The sequence below is a fragment of the Oenanthe melanoleuca genome, chromosome 1A (genome assembly GCF_029582105.1).
Source record: "Oenanthe melanoleuca isolate GR-GAL-2019-014 chromosome 1A, OMel1.0, whole genome shotgun sequence".
NCBI classification, from domain to species: Eukaryota; Metazoa; Chordata; class Aves; order Passeriformes; family Muscicapidae; genus Oenanthe; species Oenanthe melanoleuca.
The window spans coordinates 22,483,548-22,500,980 of NC_079334.1; the positions used below are offsets into that span (position 1 = coordinate 22,483,548).

Below are 17,433 nucleotides of genomic sequence, written 5' to 3' on the forward strand. Positions count from 1 at the left end.
CACACCTGCAGCATCCTCCCTGGGAGGGGAGCTCCTGAAGAACCCGCTCCCCTTGGCTTTCCCTGCCTTCCCAGGTGGCCAAGCCCTGCCTGGCTGGCAGAGCTGGGCTTCTGCATTCACACATGCAGAGGGAACGTGGCCCATGCAGGAGGAAGAGCAGGTGTGGATAAATTTGGAGGAGGAAGAGTCCTTGCAGCCTGGAGGAAAGCAGCTGCCAGTGCTGGGCTAGCTCAGGGGAGGCAGCAGCAGCAGAGCACAGGGCAAGGCTGCAGGAGCTGGGGGAGGCTGAAATGAGGAAGTTAGTGAAAAGCATCTGGAGATTTGAGGTCAGGTAATTCCTCATATAGCAGTTCCTGCACGGCTCTGGGAACGGACAAACAAGGCCTTCCTTCCTCCCAGCTTCCTCCTCCTCAGCAGCTCTCCTTTCCAGGGGAGGCAGGCAGGCAGCCCTCCCCTCCCTGCATCCCCAGGGTGGCTCACCTGGCCCTTGCTGTGCCCCAGGGCTCTGCACCTCCGTGGGACGTGCCCGGGGCTCACACAGCGCTGTCCCACACAGGGCGGCCAGGCAGCAGCTGGCACTGCTCTGGGCAAAAGCTGGAAAGCACCTGCCAGCCTCCCAGTGAGGTGTGGCTGCTATTTTGGGCTGGGAAAGCACAGGAGAATGGATCTGAAATCTCCCTGCAAAGCAGCAGTGGGCACTCAACCAGGTGTCAGCTCCAGCACTGCCGAGCCCAAGTGCTGCTGCTATTTTAGGAATGTATTCTTTTTCCCTGCTGGGCTATTTTTGGAGGCTGATAGGTACCAAAAGGACCCAGATACTCTGCAGATAAGGGACTGATGACATTTTGATGCTTATGTTCCAGCCACAAACACTGCTCACAAAGGCAGGCCCTGGGGACTGGAGGCACTCCTGGCAGCAGCAGCATCCTGGCTGTGCTGCCCTTTTCTGCAGGCAGCAGGGTAGAGGTGCTGTAATCTTCCCCCAGAAGTGCTGCCCCAAATAGTTCCATGGTCCCCAGTGTCCCACAGCATCACTCAGCTTCATCACATCACTGATGGGGGAAATCCTCCTTCCTGGCTCTGGAGCAGGCAGTGCACGTGCCATGGGGATGGGGTTAGGGAGGGGAGGGGGGTCTGATGGAGCTGGAATGGGCTCTTACTCCTGAGCCATAGAAGGATCTGAGATGCAAACACAGCCCCTTGTAACAGAAAATGTGTCTTCATCACTCACAGCTTTGGTACACATCCTCTTCTTGGAGTAAGGGATGTGGGAGCTGGATGGGGGGAATTACCCTGGCTGTGTGTGTTGAGGAGGGGGCTGTGTCCACTGCCATCACACCCCACTGCCACACACAAGGGCAGGACTCAGAGATCTCCCCAGCCCGACCTGGCTGAGGCACTAGCACCCCATAGGGCAGCAGCTAGGAGACCCAAGGGCTTTGCTCTGCTCTGGGAGTGTGGGTTTCCTGCCCCAGAGGCACATGAAAGATTCCTTGGCACTTGGGATGCACTCCTGGCCTGCACCTTCGAGAGAGGAAGCACATGGGGGCTTCCTTAGGACCTGAACAGTGCCATGGGTGGGGATGAGGACAGGGACAGCTTGTGACCCTGCCAAGCAGGGGCTTCCATGCTCCTCCTGGCCCTGGGTGAGATGGATGCCAGGCCCTCTGACCTTTTAACTCAGAGTTTCCTTTTGTGCCTGGGGGACAGAGGGCCTGTTGTGCGTGCAAGGAGTGGGGACAGCCCCCCTGGCGTTGGGGGGTGCTGGGGGGAGAGCTCTGAGGCAGCAGCTCTCTGCCCACGCTGCCACCGAGCGCTGTGCTGTTCCCATGGCCACGCTCGCTCCACCACACCAGCCAAAGCTCCTGCAGCAGCAAAGGACATTCCCCAGGTCACCCCCTCCAGGGCTTCTCCACGGCAAGAACACCAGGCAGTGTCAGCTCACAGCTGCCTCCTCTGCTCACCTGGGGACTCCCCAAGGTCTCTTTGTCCCCCAGAACTCCGGGCAGGAGGTTGGGCTGGGGGAGATGGAGGTGCAGTGTGCTGGAGGGATGTGAGGTGTGCCAGAAGATGGGACTGAGGCTACTTGTCTGGGCTGTCTCCAGCACAAGCCCATGTGTAACTCCTGCTGAATCTCTTTGTTCCCTCGGTGGCGTCAGCAGCCCTTCGCTCCCTCCAGGAGATGATTCTGCTTCCGTCGCCAGCGTTTCCTGTCTTTCTCCCCCCTCACTCCCGTAGAGCCAGGCAACACCAGCACAAAAACAGGATTCGAGTGGCTGGAGAATTATCCTGATAACAATGACTAAGGAGACAGTGCTCTGGATGGGACCCTCCCTAGAGTCAGACCTCCAAACAGCTCACACCAGCCTTTGGCACCCCCTTCTTGCCTGCCCTTGTGGCTACTCCTGCACAGAGGGGGAGTGAGCAGCCACAAAGGAGAACTGCTCCACGCCAGCAGCTCCTTCCATCCCCACACCTTGGCCATGGTGCCCAGGCTAAGCAGCTCTGACTGTCCCCAGCTGCTGTCCCCATCAGCAGTCAGCAGAGCAACAAGGTGCCATGCCATCCTCTCTCTCTCCCTTGCCAACCCAGCTCCATTTCCCAGGGAGCAGAGCATTTTTGGGGAAGGGTAATTGCAGTCTGTCTTCATCCATGAAGAGAGCTGAAGGCAGCTCTGGCTTACAGGCAGGACTAAAGGAGCTAATGGCTGCAGGGTGCTCCCATGCAGCAGCAGTGCTGGCCCTGTGTGTCCACCCCAGGAACGCCCAAAGGAGAGCTGAGATTGCTTAGCATCCCACATGGAGATCTGAAATCCAGGGAGCCCTCACTCATGGCCCAAAATGTTTGCCTGGACCTTCTGAAGGAGGTCCCGTGCCCAGCTGCTGGCCACCACTTTGTGATGAGAGCTGCCTCCCTCCCAGAGCACTGTGGACCACGGGGGAAGCTTTGCCCCCTTCACCCCGGCACAGCTGGGGCGAGGAAGAAGGGGCTGAGCGAGCCTGGCTGATGGTGCCTGGAGCAAGCAAGGAAGCACATGCACAGACTGATCTGCTGGCAGCTCTGGAGGCAGCCACAAGCACTGGGAAGGAGCTGCAGAGCCGAAGTGCAGCTGGAGCCTGAAGAAGGTGCATCTGAGCCACGCTCCAGCTTGTTGAACAAGCCAGGTCCGTGTCTGCGCCGCCCTCCCCCTCCCAGGTGCTGGGCTCCTGCTCCCTTAGCCTTGCACAGCAGGGACCTGCAGGCTGGGGACAGCAAAAACTGCCTCTGTGTGTGACATCCCCCTGGCTTTATGGCCTGGAGACCTTCCCACTGTGCCCCACTCCAACAGAAATCTGCTTCCCACTGGGGCTCTGAGTGCCTTGGAGGTGCAGCAACCCAAGAGAAGTCCTGCAAATTGAAGGAGCCCTGCCTGCTGCGACATCCAGTGAACACCAGACTTGCAGAGCTGATGGAGGGAGCAAGATACTGTCTCCAGCCCTACTGATTCCTCCAGCCTTTCTGAACCTTCCAGCCTCAGCCCTGACCTTGCTGTTACAAGGGCAGGTCACCACTGCCCTACCCTGCAGATGTCCAGAAGATGTGCTGGGCCTTGTAGCAACTGGTGGCTCCAAGGCCAACTATAGACAGGGATTTGTCCTGTCAGGGCTGGGGGGTTGTGATTCCCTCGTTACCATCAGTGCTACTGATCCATAAATTCCTGGCAAGGGAGGAAATCTGATTTTTAGCCAACACAGGAGGTCTCTGACCAACAGAGGCAGGAAATAGCTACAGTGAGCGAATAAATAAATGGTGCAACAGTAGCTCTGCCTTACATGGTCTTCATGGGGAGTTTTCCTTTGTTTTTCAGGTTGGCTATTTATACCACAGAGTGTGAAAATGATGTCAGCAAAGCCTCTGCTCCTCGCCACAAAGAAAACCAGCCTTGAGAATGTTTGCAGGGCTCAGAGACCTCCTTGAGCATAGAGGTTCAGAGGCTGCTCACAAGGCTGGTGGACCTGGCAGGAAACCTCAGCTGCTGTGCAGTATCTGAGAAGTCCCCTCTACTTCCACACATCCAGCTCAGGGGGACAGTTGTCCCAAATCCATCTACAGTATGGCTCTGTAAAAGTCCATCTTGCCTAAAATGTACTCACAACCCCTTCCCAGAACATGTCTAACCCCTTCACAGCCTCCCTGTTCTTACTGTCCTTTCTCTTTTGCTCCCTTTTTTCCCTATCCCATTCTCCATTGCAGCCTTTGAGGGTTTTGGCTCATCCTGGCAGTGTTGGTACAAGTCTGCCCTTGAGGACAGGAGAAGAAGGAATGGGGAGTTCTCCTTGTGGGACTTTTCTGCTCCCCTGGGAAATCCCAGGAGATATTTTGGAGAGCCCAACTCCAAGATGTGTCATGCCCATGCTCCCAGGAGGTAGGAAAGTACAGACTCAGCCCAGAAGAGGAAAGTCCACCGAATTCAAGCAGGGCTTATTCAGCTGTGGAAGGTGGGCAGCAATGGCCATGCTTCGGGGAAGGAAAGGAAGAATAAACCTTTCCTTCCCACCGTGTCTGCCCCCTGCAATCAGGAGTGGCTACAACAAGCCCACACCAGCCAGAGACACTCGGTTGCCAGCAAAGCCTCGGTGCCCACGGGCAGGAGCAGCCAGGGTGGGAAGGGAAAAGCCAACACGAGTTCAAGGATTGCCGGTGTACTTGAGACAAGAAAAGCTCCTTCTGGTGACACATGCATCAGGTGTTTCCAGACGATAACAAAACTTGCCTGAGGTCATCGATATTTAATTAGCAATGAGCTCGGTTAAACATTATCCCGGGGGCAGGAGGGAGGGGAAAAGGTGCTGAGTTGGAGAGAGGTTTAACTCTTTGAGGAGAAAGAGGAGGAGAAGGAGGAGGGAAGGTTGCCTGCGAGGAGAAAGGGTCTCCATGGCTGGACCCAGGTGTGAAAAATCTTTGGGGTACGTGCATCTCTTGGGTCTCCAGGGGAAAGAGGTGCTTTGTTGTTTTTTTTCCGCATGGAAATGAAAAGCAGTAAATCTGCACCCCAGCAGCCCCGGGGCAGCTGGAGCAAAAGGCCGAGCAGTGAGGCTGGTGGCGAGTCTGGTTCCCTGGGGGAGCCCTCCCAGCGCCAACAGCGGGCACCACGGCTGAGTCACAGCCCCGTACCTGTGCAGTTCACACCTGGGTCCTGCCCCGCCGTCTCCACCGCTTCCTCTGGCACACATCCCACGCTCCTCACCGCACAGACCCAGCCCAGCACCCTGGGGGCAAGCAGGAGCAGCAGCAAGGCACGGGGGAGCAGTGCTGAGGGGTTTCTTTTAGGGGTGAAGGCTTGGGTTGAAGAAAAAGGGATGCTGAGGCTCGAAGCGGGGGTGATGTGCATTTTGGCCCTCCAAGCACAGCCTGAAACCCCAGCACGCTCAAGGAGGAGATGCTGCAAAGGTACTAAAATCCAGCTATGGACCACCCTGCTGTGTCCTTCCCCAGCCACTCACACGTGCTGCTCCCTGCTACCTCCCCCCTCCAAAACCCCCTCTTGGCTGCCCCAAACCTGACACCCATAATTTACCCCTAGATCACAGGGACCTGCTGAAAGATTGAGCACAAGCTGTGCTGTGAGGGGGGACATGAAAAACGGCTGTGTCTCCTTCCCACAACCAAGCTCCCCTGCCACACCAGCACCTCTCAATTCTGGGGACACCTGGGAAGGCTCCTGCTTCCCAGAGCAGGAGCATTCCCCTGGAGAGGGGAATGGAAACCTCCTTGGGAGGTGGACAGGACAGCACAACATGGCTTGGGTTGTGATCAGCCACAGCTTCCATCAGCTGGCTGGTATCCCTGGGGCCTGCCTAGAAGGAAAATCCTTCTTGGAGAGCAGGCAGGTGAATCTGGGCTGGTATTTGCCTGTGGCTGGGTGCCAGGGGATGATTTCACTCTGCCTCAAGCAGAGCCTGGGGGACAGCTGGCCTTTGCCAGTGTTCAGTGTCACCTCCCTAGGGATGCTGCATGCTGTCCCTCCTGCATCTCTGGCCACAATGATGGTGGTGATGGTCTCCCATTGCTGAGCACCTGGGAGGGATCCCCAGAACAAAATGGCTTTTAGTGGAAGCGTCTGATGAGATCCCCAACACAGCTGCATGGTGAGAGCCTTGGACTGGGATGGGGCCAGCAGCCAGAGGTTCCAGCAGCAAGGATCCTGCCTCTGCATCATCTGTGATGCAGACAACCTTCCCAGCACAGGTGTACTGCCTTCCTAGAACCTCATCCTCTCCTTGTCCCTGCCTGTCACCAGGGCCAGGCACCAAAGAAGGGGATGGATGTGTGGCACAGATAGAAGCTCCTGCAGGCACCTTGCCCTTGCCATGGGCGAGCATACTCCTGCTCTGGTTGCTGTGGCATCCCTGGGCAAAGCCACATGTGACCCCTCAAACACAGCTGAGGTCCCTCAGAAGTGGGAGAGGGAATGAAGCTGAGGTGGGGAAGGTGTGACAGTCCTGTACCGCTTGCCCATAAACTCTGAAAATGGTGGGGAATGAGGTGGGAAAACGAGCAAATCCCCAGTTTAGGGGCAGAATAAACAGCAGCAGCAACCCTCCAGGTCTTTGAGCGAAGGAAGAGGCTGCAGCCCCAGGCAGGGCGGAGCAGGCCGGCAGATGCAAGAATTTCATCTGCAAGGAGCAAGGAAATGTCCCGGAGCTGTTTGATCTTATTGTATGGAGGGAAGCGGGAGTGGGCGTCCAGCCTTGCTGGAAGCAAACAAAGATTATAAATACCTCTGCCATCAACAGCTCCTCACCGACCCGCCAGAGCCCCGGCTGCTGGCTGATTCCCAAGGGGAATACTGAGCTTTGCTCTCCATCCACCCCTCGAACACAGAGGCTGAGAGGAGCAGAGTGCACAGCAGAAAACTCCAGCAACAAGGCTGAGGGGGGAATTACCCTGTGGAATGATACTTGTGGGGGTAACTCCTCACTGCCTGCCTGCACGGCTGTGCCCAGCAGCAGCAGTCCCTGTCGGCTTAACTCAGTCTCTACTGCCATTGGTGTCAATGAAGAAGTTAAAAATACATATTTTAGGAGCCCTGTGATGTGGCATTTGGGTGTGAAGTGATGCCTGAGCCCGGTGGACAGTCTCAGAGGTGTCCCTTAGATCTCCAAGCCTGATCTAGGTATATGTCTTTTCCTGATTCAACCCTTGGGTTTGAATTTGATGCCACGCCAAGATGCCATACCAAGAATGCTGCCTGGCATCCGAATGCTTTGGGGCTTGTAGGGAGCTGGGTGGCACCTGGGCATCCAGGGGACTCTGGAGCTGTCCCTACCAGGAAGGAAGGACAGCCTCACACAGTTTTGGGGAAGTTGGGAGCCTGTAGGAGACAAACTTAGTCCTCTCCCGTGTGCCCATCAGTCACCACAGAAACATGTGATTGCCCAGCACCATGCTGGGGGAAGGAATGAAAAGACTTCCCAAAACTCAGTGGACTCCCTCCCATAAGCCCCGTGCCCAGCCAGGGAGCAGTGCTGCACCAGGACTACTGACATCTCCATGGCAAAAAGGCCTTGGTGGCCATGGGAATGGGGAAACTTCAGCTTTGGCTTCGCTTTGGCACAGGGAGCTGGAGTCTGGAGCAGGGCTGCCTGCCACCCCCCTGCCCCACGCTGGGAGTGCCTCTGTGGGGAACCACTCCCCACCACATCCATGCCTCCAGGTCCTACAGGCACTTCTAAGGGTTGGTGAGAAGCCAGCAAGTTGTCAGGTACAAAAGAAGTCCTAGGGCTGGAGGGGGGCTGCAAATCAAAGGCACGCCGCCCTCGGAACAGCCCCGTGGAGCTGCTCTGGCAGAGAAGCTGCTGCGGTGTGAACCCAGCCACGGCTCCCCCGGGGCACCTTCGTCAGCCCTTCTCCCCCACCGAGCGTGCTTGGAGCTCCCTGCTTGTCACTGGGATCAAAGGCAGGGGCCGCCTGGGAAGGCAGGGTGTCAGCTGGGCCACTTGTGAAGCTGACTGCGGGAGCCAAGACCTCCAAATTGAACCCGATTTTCCCCACCCCAAGGCATCCTTACACACTTCTAAGGTCTCTGCTCCAGCATCACAGCTGCATCTCGTTTCATCTTCGGCAAGGAACAGAGGCGGCAGCGCTGGCTGGGGCCAGATGCCGCTGGAAAAGCGGCTCCCACCCCGGCAGTGCCGGGTCCCAGCCCCGCACCGCTGGCAGCTGGGGAGCACCGGCTGCTGGGGTGGAAACCAGCCCCACTTCCCAGCGCAGCCCTCCCTCCCCCAGCTGGGACAGGGCATGTTCCCACGGCTTCTGGGGTTATTCCAGCAGGGTCAGGGCTGTCCCTGTCCTCCTGCGGCTCTCGGGTTGGTCTGAGCATCACCGGGGTGTGGGATCTGCTCTGACTGGACTGGGATGTTGTTGGGTACTTTGGAGCAGGGAATACGCATGCATGCAGCACTGCCACAGCACTTATGGAGCTGTGGATATGAGATGACAGTGCCAAAAAGAAAAAAATCAATTAAAAATAAATGTAAGTCACCTTAAAAATGTTGGGTGCTCAGGAACTGCTGGACCAATGTGTGATCTGCAATAACTTCTGTCTGTTGCACTGGGGATTGTCCCCAAAACAGAGGACACATGCTCTGCAGGAGCAGGAAGGCTGGGAGGTGAGACTTGCAGGGTGGACACAGGTTTTAGGAGCAAGAGGCTTTGCCAAAGCCAGTGTGGCATCCCATGGCTTCACTCCCTACCCACATGCCTTGGCAGGACCCTCCCACAGCAGATTCCCAGGAGCTGCCCTGCAAAGCAGCCGGGTGTTACTGTGAGGCTCCAGGGAGCCCTAAGAGCGGCTGAGAGGACCCACACAGCCCAGGTGCCCCGGCTGAGCACGGTTTTTCTCCAGGCCAGCCCCAGTTTCTACAGAGGAAGGAGCGCCACCTCCTGACGCTGCATGTCCCCAGGATTCCAGGAAACCGCTTTTGTGGGTTTCTTTCCCCTCACCATCCGCTGTTTTATCAGTCAGCAACAATCGCTTCAAAAATAAACAAACACAAGTCTGGCACTGGGCTCCAAGACAAAGTAACTCCTCCTGCCAGACACACGCCGAGCATCTTCAACAATGACATTCCTTCAGGACTGCTTCCACCTACTTAGGTGCCAGTTTAACTAGAAATTCCCTCTGCTACCATTGTCACTTAAAATAAAATCAGCAGCATCCCAGAGCTCCCACCACAAGGCAGAGTAAAATCAATGCTTCTAGATTTTCAACAAGGTAGTCCATAGTTTGTCATGGATGCTCCCTCCCCCAGCACACCCATTTATCCTGATAATCCCAATTCCCTTGGATGCACCTGACTGGTGAGATGGAAATAGCAGCATGCAGGGCTGACTTGGAGCTATGTCTTCCCTAGTCAGCTAATACACACCAGCTTTAAAAAGTAAAAAGCACACCTAAGGCTAACAGGTGGGGGAAAAAAAATTCACTCCTCAGAACTGCCCATAAAACTGCAGGCTTGGGATAGACAGAGGTTGGGAATTCATTCCACTTTTCTGCATCAGAGGAATACTAATTAAAGGATCTTCTCCAGCTACCTGCCAATTTGAGACTTGTGACAAGGCAAAAAAAAAATTAGCAGGTGAGACCTCTCTTATTTCACTTGGCTGAAATCAACCAGCAGGTTCATGTGTTAAATGAGGCTGACAGTGAGCCAGGCAGCTCTTTCAGTCACCCAGTCTGGTTTCTAGGGAAACAAGGTAAATGTTTTTCCTACTTCTTGCCACCCTTTAACTCTTAAATGGCTCTTATGCATCACCACAGGAAAAAAATCTCTACATCCCACCTTTCCCCACTTCAGGTAAGAGCAAATAGGGCCAACCCAGGCCTCTTTCAGGGCAGTGCTACATTCTGGTGTGAAGGTCTGGGGTTATTGTCTCAATCTCTGCCATGTCTCCAATTATGGTCAGTGAAGGACACCAAACATCTCTCTGGGAGCCAGCAGGGTATTTTAGGTCAGGCAGTAACACAACACCAGCAGCACTCATGGATCTCCTGCCTCCTCAGAGGGTGGGATGCAGATCATGCCCCTCCCCGCCCAGGCAGGGCTGCTTTCTGCCACCTTTCAGCAGGGAAGCTGTTGAGAGGCTGGGATTTTTCAGAATACCTGCTGCATTCTGCTGCTCTCAGGGACAGCAACAAACCGCATTTGCAAAGTGCAGGCTGCAGCCCCTGCCTTACAGACACTGAAAGGTTTCCATGGCAACAACCAGCATCCACCAGCTACCTAAAATTTAGTGGTTTGAACCGTGTGGTTTATTTCAAAACCCACTTGCCTCAAAGCTCTCTGTCCACCCAGCAGAGTATTGACAGGTGGTCTAATACCTCAGCAACTGCAAACACATTTAGGGCCCCTGCTGCTTCACTACTTCACACAACCAGAAACACTTTGCTCTGACCCACAGCATTTGCTCTGCAGAACCAGCAACAGCAGCTACAGTTCCTTTAGAGCAACCTGCCCTAAAGTGGATGCTCATGAGCTAAAACTACATGCTTCTCTGGTTTGATCCACATGTAGTACCTGCAGTCAGAGTACCAGGCTTGAAATAGCAGTGTATACACAGGCAAAATTAATTTCTTTAAAATATTTATTTTTTGTTCTGAGAACACAAAGGCCACAGGACCATTCCACCCATTAGGCAGCCTCCTCTTTTGCAATGCGATCCTTCTTGAGTGGTCCCTGAAAAAAACCCACAAAAAACAAGCTATGTAAACAGCAGTCTGCACAAAAGACGTAACATCCTAATCACAAAAGCTGTAAAGAAATCAAGGCAGAAGAAGCCCTCCATGCTGCAACTCACTGGAAACCCCACACCCCATGCCCATAGTCAGAGGTTCTGGGAAAAGCTGAATCTGTTGCAGCTGCACTGGGCTGGTTGGGTGGCTCTGGATGTGAGGCAGCAACGCTGGTGCCACCTGGTGGGGAGACTCCTGCTCACAGCAGTCCCGCTGCTTTCTCCAGCAAGTGACAAACTGGGAATGCCACCACTGTGAGCACCCTCCTCCCGAGCTGCTCTCAGAGGAAATGGAGCAGTGCTTTTCCATGCTTTACCACTGAGCAACTTGTGCTCAAACATGGCAACACCCCTCAGACACCAAGAGCTGTCACAGGGAAACAAGACCCCAGGCCCCTGCAGTTATAACCAAGTTGGCAGGAGGAGGCCTCTCAACTGAAGTTTCTGTTTCCAGCAACTCAGGCCACATGACAGCCCAAAGGCCAAGCTATCAGCTGCCATGAGCTCAAAGACAAAAGTGATACACAATGAATGTGCCAGCAAGAGCCCTTACCATGAAAGCCTTCTTCTCCTCAGCTGTCTGGAAGCGGCCATGACCAAATTTGGAGGTTGTGTCAATGAACTTCAAGTCAATCTTCTCCAGGGCCCGGCGTTTGGTCTGCACAAGCAGGGACTAGAGAGAGAGAGATGCCAGGTGAGTATGCAGCAACAACAGCGCCCTCTTATCCTCCAGTACACTGGCTACTTCTTGTCACCTCCATGGCTAATGCCTCCTCAGTCCCTCTGACTTCAGCTGCTGCCATGTGCAAGGAACACCGGACCATTACCCATCTACCTTGCACCTTTGCCCTCCCGTGCTGAAGACTGGTCAGCTCCCCACAGCACAAGCTCCACTCTGCCAGTGTCCTTCTGGTCACAAGAATTCTCAAGCTTAAACCACATCCATCACTACAGACAACCCTGGATAGAGCTATCTGCAGAAATGACCTCGTGCCACTTTCAAGGCCATTACTATCAGGTGGGCTGGTGTGGCAGGCTTTTGTTTTTAGCAAGCCACATGATTCCCCAGCACAGCACACATATCACCTGCACCAGAGGCAGCACAGCTCCCTTGAACTGTCCCAGCCCATGTGGCAGCAGGCTGCACTACTCACCTTGCGCAGGGTCAGGACCCTCTTCTTGGTCCCCACAACACAGCCCTTCACCATGATGAAGTCATTGGTCACCTCACCGTAGTGCACAAAGCCTCCCTGAGCAAGAAGAGAACAGTCAGTGCTCCGTACCTATCAGGACCAGTGATCACACCTGCCTACAGATCCACACAATTGCTGGGCCTTGGCCATTCCCACATCCACTGAAATCCTGTTTCCAGTATTGCCTATTTACTTGTTGCTGTAGGGCTTTTATTAAGAGGCTGACAAAACAGCAAAAGATTTTCTTGCCAAGTTATTCTGTATACAAGTACCATTTAAAGTTTGCAACATCTCTGTCCTATTGCCACATAAGAAATGCAATTTCTGTGTTAAAGAATCAATACTGAGGCTGACTAAACACCACTACCTCAAAGAGCAGCTGACTTACTTCAAGAGCTCTTCATTCAACCATTTTGTGACTTGTACCAGGCCCATTTGCCTCTTAGGATTGCAGCTCACAAGCAGACTCATGGCACTGAGCTTTAACAACTCACCAGAGGGTTAATGCTCTTGTCAGACAAGTCATAATCAGTTGATGCATTATTTTTGATCAGCTTTCCATCCTTGATTTGGTAACCTTGGCCAATCTTGTAAATCTGAAAACATAAAGAAAGTCTACTTACCAAAAGGTAGGACTAAGAGCCTGTCATCAGATAAAATGCAAGAATTCTATACAGCCTCAGAGGAAACAGGCTGCTGCACTTGGAAAACACGTGGCCTTGCAAGAATTTTAATTATCCAACATAACAGACCACAGCCACTATCCCCAAGACAACACTCTAACAGAGCAAAACACCCCAAGCAAAACTCCCCACTCTGTTCACTGTCAGAGAGCAAGTGACAGCAGGCAGCTCTCGCTGTTTCCTGGCAGCAGAGGCACCAACCTTCTTGTTGATCTCGGTGCGGTGGTGGTAGCCCTTCTGGCCAGCACGGGCCACCGAGAAGGCGACGCGGGCAGGGTGCCAGGCACCGATGCAGGCCACCTTGCGCAGCCCCCGGTGAGTCTTGCGCGGCAGCTTCTTGGTGTGCCAGCGGCTCGTGACACCTGCAAGGGACCAAGGCTGTCAAGCTGAGATGTCACCTAAGTCTTCAACCACCCTTCAAGGTGCAGTCCCTGGGCTGTGTTCTCAGAAGGAAGGCAGCATGGAATGACTCCTCACGGATGTCAGGCGCTGTGCCCAGCGCTCATTCCATGGTCTCATCATTGAACTGTGACAGCAGTACGGATTTACCTAGCCAGCTCTTGGCACGTGGACTTGGGAAAACTCAAGGCCAGGATTAAATTACTAAAAACTGTATCCTGTCACAAACTTCCATGCGTTTACCTTTATATCCCTTGCCCTTGGTGACTCCAATGACATCTATCATCTCATCCTGGCCAAAGACTGTTGACACAGGCACCTGCTGTTCCAGCTTCTCCCGGGCCCAATCCACTTTCTCAGCAACAGTGCCACCATTCACCTGGATCTCCATCAGGTGAGACTTCTTCTGTCTCAGGGGGAGCAAACGCATCTACAACACAAAGCATGACTTTCAGCTCCTGTTCTTTTAAAATGGACCCTCTATTAGTAAGGCCAGCATCCTTTTAGCCCTGGTCTCATCTATTTTTCTAGTATCCTTTTCCAAAACATGGAACCTAAAGCAAGCTCTACAATAAGGGGGAAGGTTGTGTAGTAGCTTACACATCATTGCACCTGGAAGTATATGCCTCCCACAGGAGTACAGAGTTCTCTAACCCCACAGCCATCAGGGAAATTCCACTGAGGAAGAACAAGAGACAAGGGACAATAGTTTTAAAGTGAAACAGTGTGGATTTAAATTGGAGCTAAGAAGGATTATTTTTATTATGAAGGTTGTGAGTCACTGGCACAAGTTGCCCAGGAAAGCTCTGGAGGCCCCACCCCTAGAACTGTTCAGTCAGGTTAGACAGGGGCCTGAGAAACCTGGTCAAGCAGAAAGTATCCCTGCTCCTGCGGGTTGGAACTGGATGGTCCTTAAGATCCCTTCCAATCCAATATCAAACTCTTCTGACTGTTTGATAAAGCCTGCCACACTTAAGGCCACTTTGGGTTGGATTGCATTTACATTAACTTCTACTGTTATTTAGTAGAGAGAACCAGTGAGAAAACCAATAGAGGTTGCAACACTACCTGTACTGTCTACCATAAGAAATTAATTCTATAAAATTAGTCATCTTATTGCACTTACAGCCAACTCAAAAGATTTAATGCCTCTCCCAAGAAAGCTGTCAGAGCACTGACAGCTGGAGAGACACCACATCACTCACAGAACACCTCCTCCAGCTGAGCAAGAGGAGCTGCCAAAAGTCTGAGTGCTTGCTATCTCAACAGAATGCAGCCTGAAATGATGCTGATTACACAAACCTGAGTTCAATGTTCAGTCTGGTTTTATCTGTAGCTGAAATTAAGAGAGTCCAGGTCTAGATGGTATCAGCAAAGGACTGAGCCCAAAAATTTACTACTAAGCTCAGTCTCTTTTGGACACTCCTTCAAAACCAGTCTGTGATTGTCAAGGGTCCTCAAAAATCCTGTAAGCACAGCTCTGAGGAGAATGAATGTGTAATGTGCTGAAGAGAGATCAAGTTGCAGGGAAGGCAGAAATCTCCCTAGAGAGAAGGATCAAGTTTCAAGCCTGCTCTCAGCAGTTTCCAGCATACCTGAGCCCACAGGCACTCACCTGAGTGTGAGCCATGACTCTAATAACCTGGCAGTACTTCTTCATGCTATTGAAATCTTTCTCCAACTGCTTTTTGCCCTCCTCATCTTGCCACTTCTTGCAGTATTTGGTGAAGGCCTTCTTCTTGGACTTGTGCCTTCAGGAGCAGAGCAGAGACAAGGTTTGGCTAAGCCCTTCATCAATCCCCAGGGAAGCGGGGTGAGCGGAAGGAGTTGCCACCTCAGTTGGCTTTGGCTCATTGCCAGCTTCTAATGACTCTTTTCCACTGGCAAGCGGAGCCTGGAGCTCATCAGACAGTGGCAAAGCTGCCAAAGCTGAGCGGAGCTGCCATGAATTCCAAAGCACATTAACATTCACACTACAGAAAACAAAAGACTGTAAGGAGATGTCAAACAATAACAGAAAAAAAAAATATCTTTAAAGCAATTGTGAGAAGACTCTGATTTGCTTCAAAATACCCTAATTTCCCTCCCTTGTGTGCATTACTAAAACACCCTTGAGAACTTTATTGCTCCACTCTGACGTCTTTTCAGCCTGCCAAGTTCATAAACAGGCTGGAAGCTCCAGACACGCTGGAGCCGCACTCGGGCAAATGCACACTCTCAATCACAACAACAGTGCCTGGAACAGCAATCACAAGAGACACTTGTATTCCCCTTTCCTGAGAAAACAGGGCTACAGTCAGGACTCGACACTCAACAACAAGCGCCAGAGGCGATTTCCTTATGTCCGCCCGTCGAAGTATCATCACGTGTAGCCTGTTAAGGCTCTCAGGCACACCCGAGGCCACCACACCCACACCAAGAAGGGCACTACCCAAAGTAATGCTGCCACCCTCATGCAGCCGTTCCTACACCTACCCCATTATTAGGCCAGTCTGTCAAAGCTGAACACTAATTGCTGAAACGCTGTGCTAGGATCACTGCAGTCCAGCAGTACAAATATGAACCCTGGCCTGAGACCAGGCAAGGGCCTGCACTCTCACCAGTTCTTGTAGAAGCGGCGCTTGCACTCGTCGCTGATGTGCTCAGCAAAGATGGTCTTGAAGCTACGGAGACCACGAGGAGTCTGCACGTATCCCACGATGCCCACGATGACCATGGGAGGAGTCTCTATAATAGTGACTGCCTCCACCACCTCCTTCTTGTTCACCTCTGGATGGAAACAGAAATACAGCACCGTTAATTCCAGCAGCAACTCTTTAATACCACCTGTTTTCTCTCGCTCCCAAGTCCTCCATGAGAAAAGCGACTCAAGTTCTTTTCACAGAGATGATGCAGGGTAAAAGCAACCAGCCCTGAAGTCATAATTTAATTCCTTGCAAAACTTTGAGGTTGGATCAGGAGAAAGGTCAGCAAAGCTGGATAGGCAAAATGGATGGCAGCAAGGAACACATTCAGGACTGGACAATCTCCAAAAAAACACCAAAAGCAGCTGACTGATGTCCCCCCATCCAGAAGAGCCATCCCAACGAGCCTGTTAGTGTACAGCTAAACCAAACCAGTAGTTACAGCAGAAATACACCAGCTACTTGGACTTGGAACTGGGTGAAGTCAAGCTAAAATCCAGAGCTGCTACTGAAAGGGCAACCTGGCACCATCCTGACCAACCCCACCTCCTGTTTAAAGAGGAACAGTAATACATACTAGATCCAGGTCTGTCCACTTCCCGGACAATGTGGGTCATGCCAGCTTTGTAGCCCAGGAAGGCAGTGAGATGGACAGGCTTGCTGGGGTCATCCTTGGGGAAGCTCTTGACCTTGCCCCTGTGCCTGCTGCTGCGCTTGCGGGGCAGGAAGCCCAGGGAGCCGTGCCTCGGGGCCGAGAACTTGCGGTGAGACTGCAGAGAAAACCAACACTTTGTAACAGCGACGTAATCCCCGTGCAATAACTACGTAATTCTCAGTAGTTTCTTTAGTGCCCATTCCACGCTTATTCTAAGGTGTCACCAAGTCCCACTCTAGTAGCCAGGGAACCAAAGAAACTGTAATTTGGTCACAGCGTGCCACCAGCATTTCAGTCCACCCCACAAGTCTAGAAAAATCAACATCCACCTTTGAGTCGGTCACTCCGGGTGGAAGCGCAATATTTTTTCCAAAGGTTTTTCCCTCGAGTACCACCCCTGCAGCCTGAGAGCCATATAAAGACTGGGTTCCATCGGGAGAACTCCCAGCCAAAACAAAGATTTACCCATCCAATCTCACACGCCAACTAAAGAAAAATACCGTGGAGCTATACACAGAACTAAAAATAAATAGGGCTTTATTTTAAGAAAAAAATACTCGACTTGAGTTACCCTAGGCGAAGTTTAAAGCCCCAAAAAGGTCATAACCGTTCCTAGAAAAGAGAGCCCCGAATGCCCCCACAGCCCCCCGCGCCCTGCCCGGCACCGCACGGGCCCGCCCGGCCTCCCCGCGCCCCGCCTCGCCATCGCCCCGCAATGAGCCCCGCACGGCGTCCCGCAGGTGCCGGGGGCGGCGGGCGCGGGGCGGCGCGGCGGGCAGGGCCGGGATGGCGGCGATGCCCGCGGGATGCGCGGCAAGGCCCGAGCGCTCCGCACCCACCATCTTGTCCACGCGCCGGGCCGGAAGGGCCGCCAGCGCCGCGCGCAGCCTTTATAAGCGCCCCGCCTCGCGGTCTCGCGAGAGGATGGGCGGTGCCGCGGCGCGCGCGGTGCTACGGGCGGCGAGCGCGGCCATAAAGGTTCGCGGGCAGCGATGCGCGGAAAAACACCATCAGGCGGGGTTTGTGGGGAACTTCAGTGCGCACGG

The 17,433-nt window shown here is 53.4% G+C and overlaps 1 protein-coding gene and 1 non-coding gene across 2 annotated transcripts; both read right to left on the reverse strand.

Annotated features, from left to right (window-relative positions):
- Positions 1-10,608: 10,608 nt before the first annotated feature.
- Positions 10,609-17,308, reverse strand: RPL3 (ribosomal protein L3). The gene is made up of 10 exons (XM_056511663.1): positions 17,227-17,308; positions 16,310-16,502; positions 15,649-15,817; positions 14,664-14,799; positions 13,292-13,478; positions 12,851-13,011; positions 12,461-12,562; positions 11,928-12,023; positions 11,327-11,446; positions 10,609-10,718 (listed from the first exon to the last, which is right to left on the reverse strand). Exons 1-10 carry the CDS (start codon positions 17,227-17,229, stop codon positions 10,674-10,676), a joined length of 1,212 nt encoding a protein of 403 aa, XP_056367638.1. The 5' UTR covers positions 17,230-17,308; the 3' UTR covers positions 10,609-10,673.
- On the reverse strand, positions 13,087-13,179 carry LOC130248726 (small nucleolar RNA U83B). Its single transcript, XR_008839691.1, has one exon. It is a non-coding gene; the product is annotated as a small nucleolar RNA U83B (small nucleolar RNA).
- Positions 17,309-17,433: the final 125 nt, after the last annotated feature.

Excerpts from the sequence above, each read along its gene's own strand:
- RPL3 (XM_056511663.1), bottom strand. Across the intron at positions 14,800-15,648 it reads CGCCGCTTCTACAAGAACTG|GCACAAGTCCAAGAAGAAGG; the intron begins GTGAGAGTGCAG and ends CTGCTCCTGAAG. Across the intron at positions 10,719-11,326 it reads AGGAGAAGAAGGCTTTCATG|GGACCACTCAAGAAGGATCG; the intron begins GTAAGGGCTCTT and ends GGTTTTTTTCAG.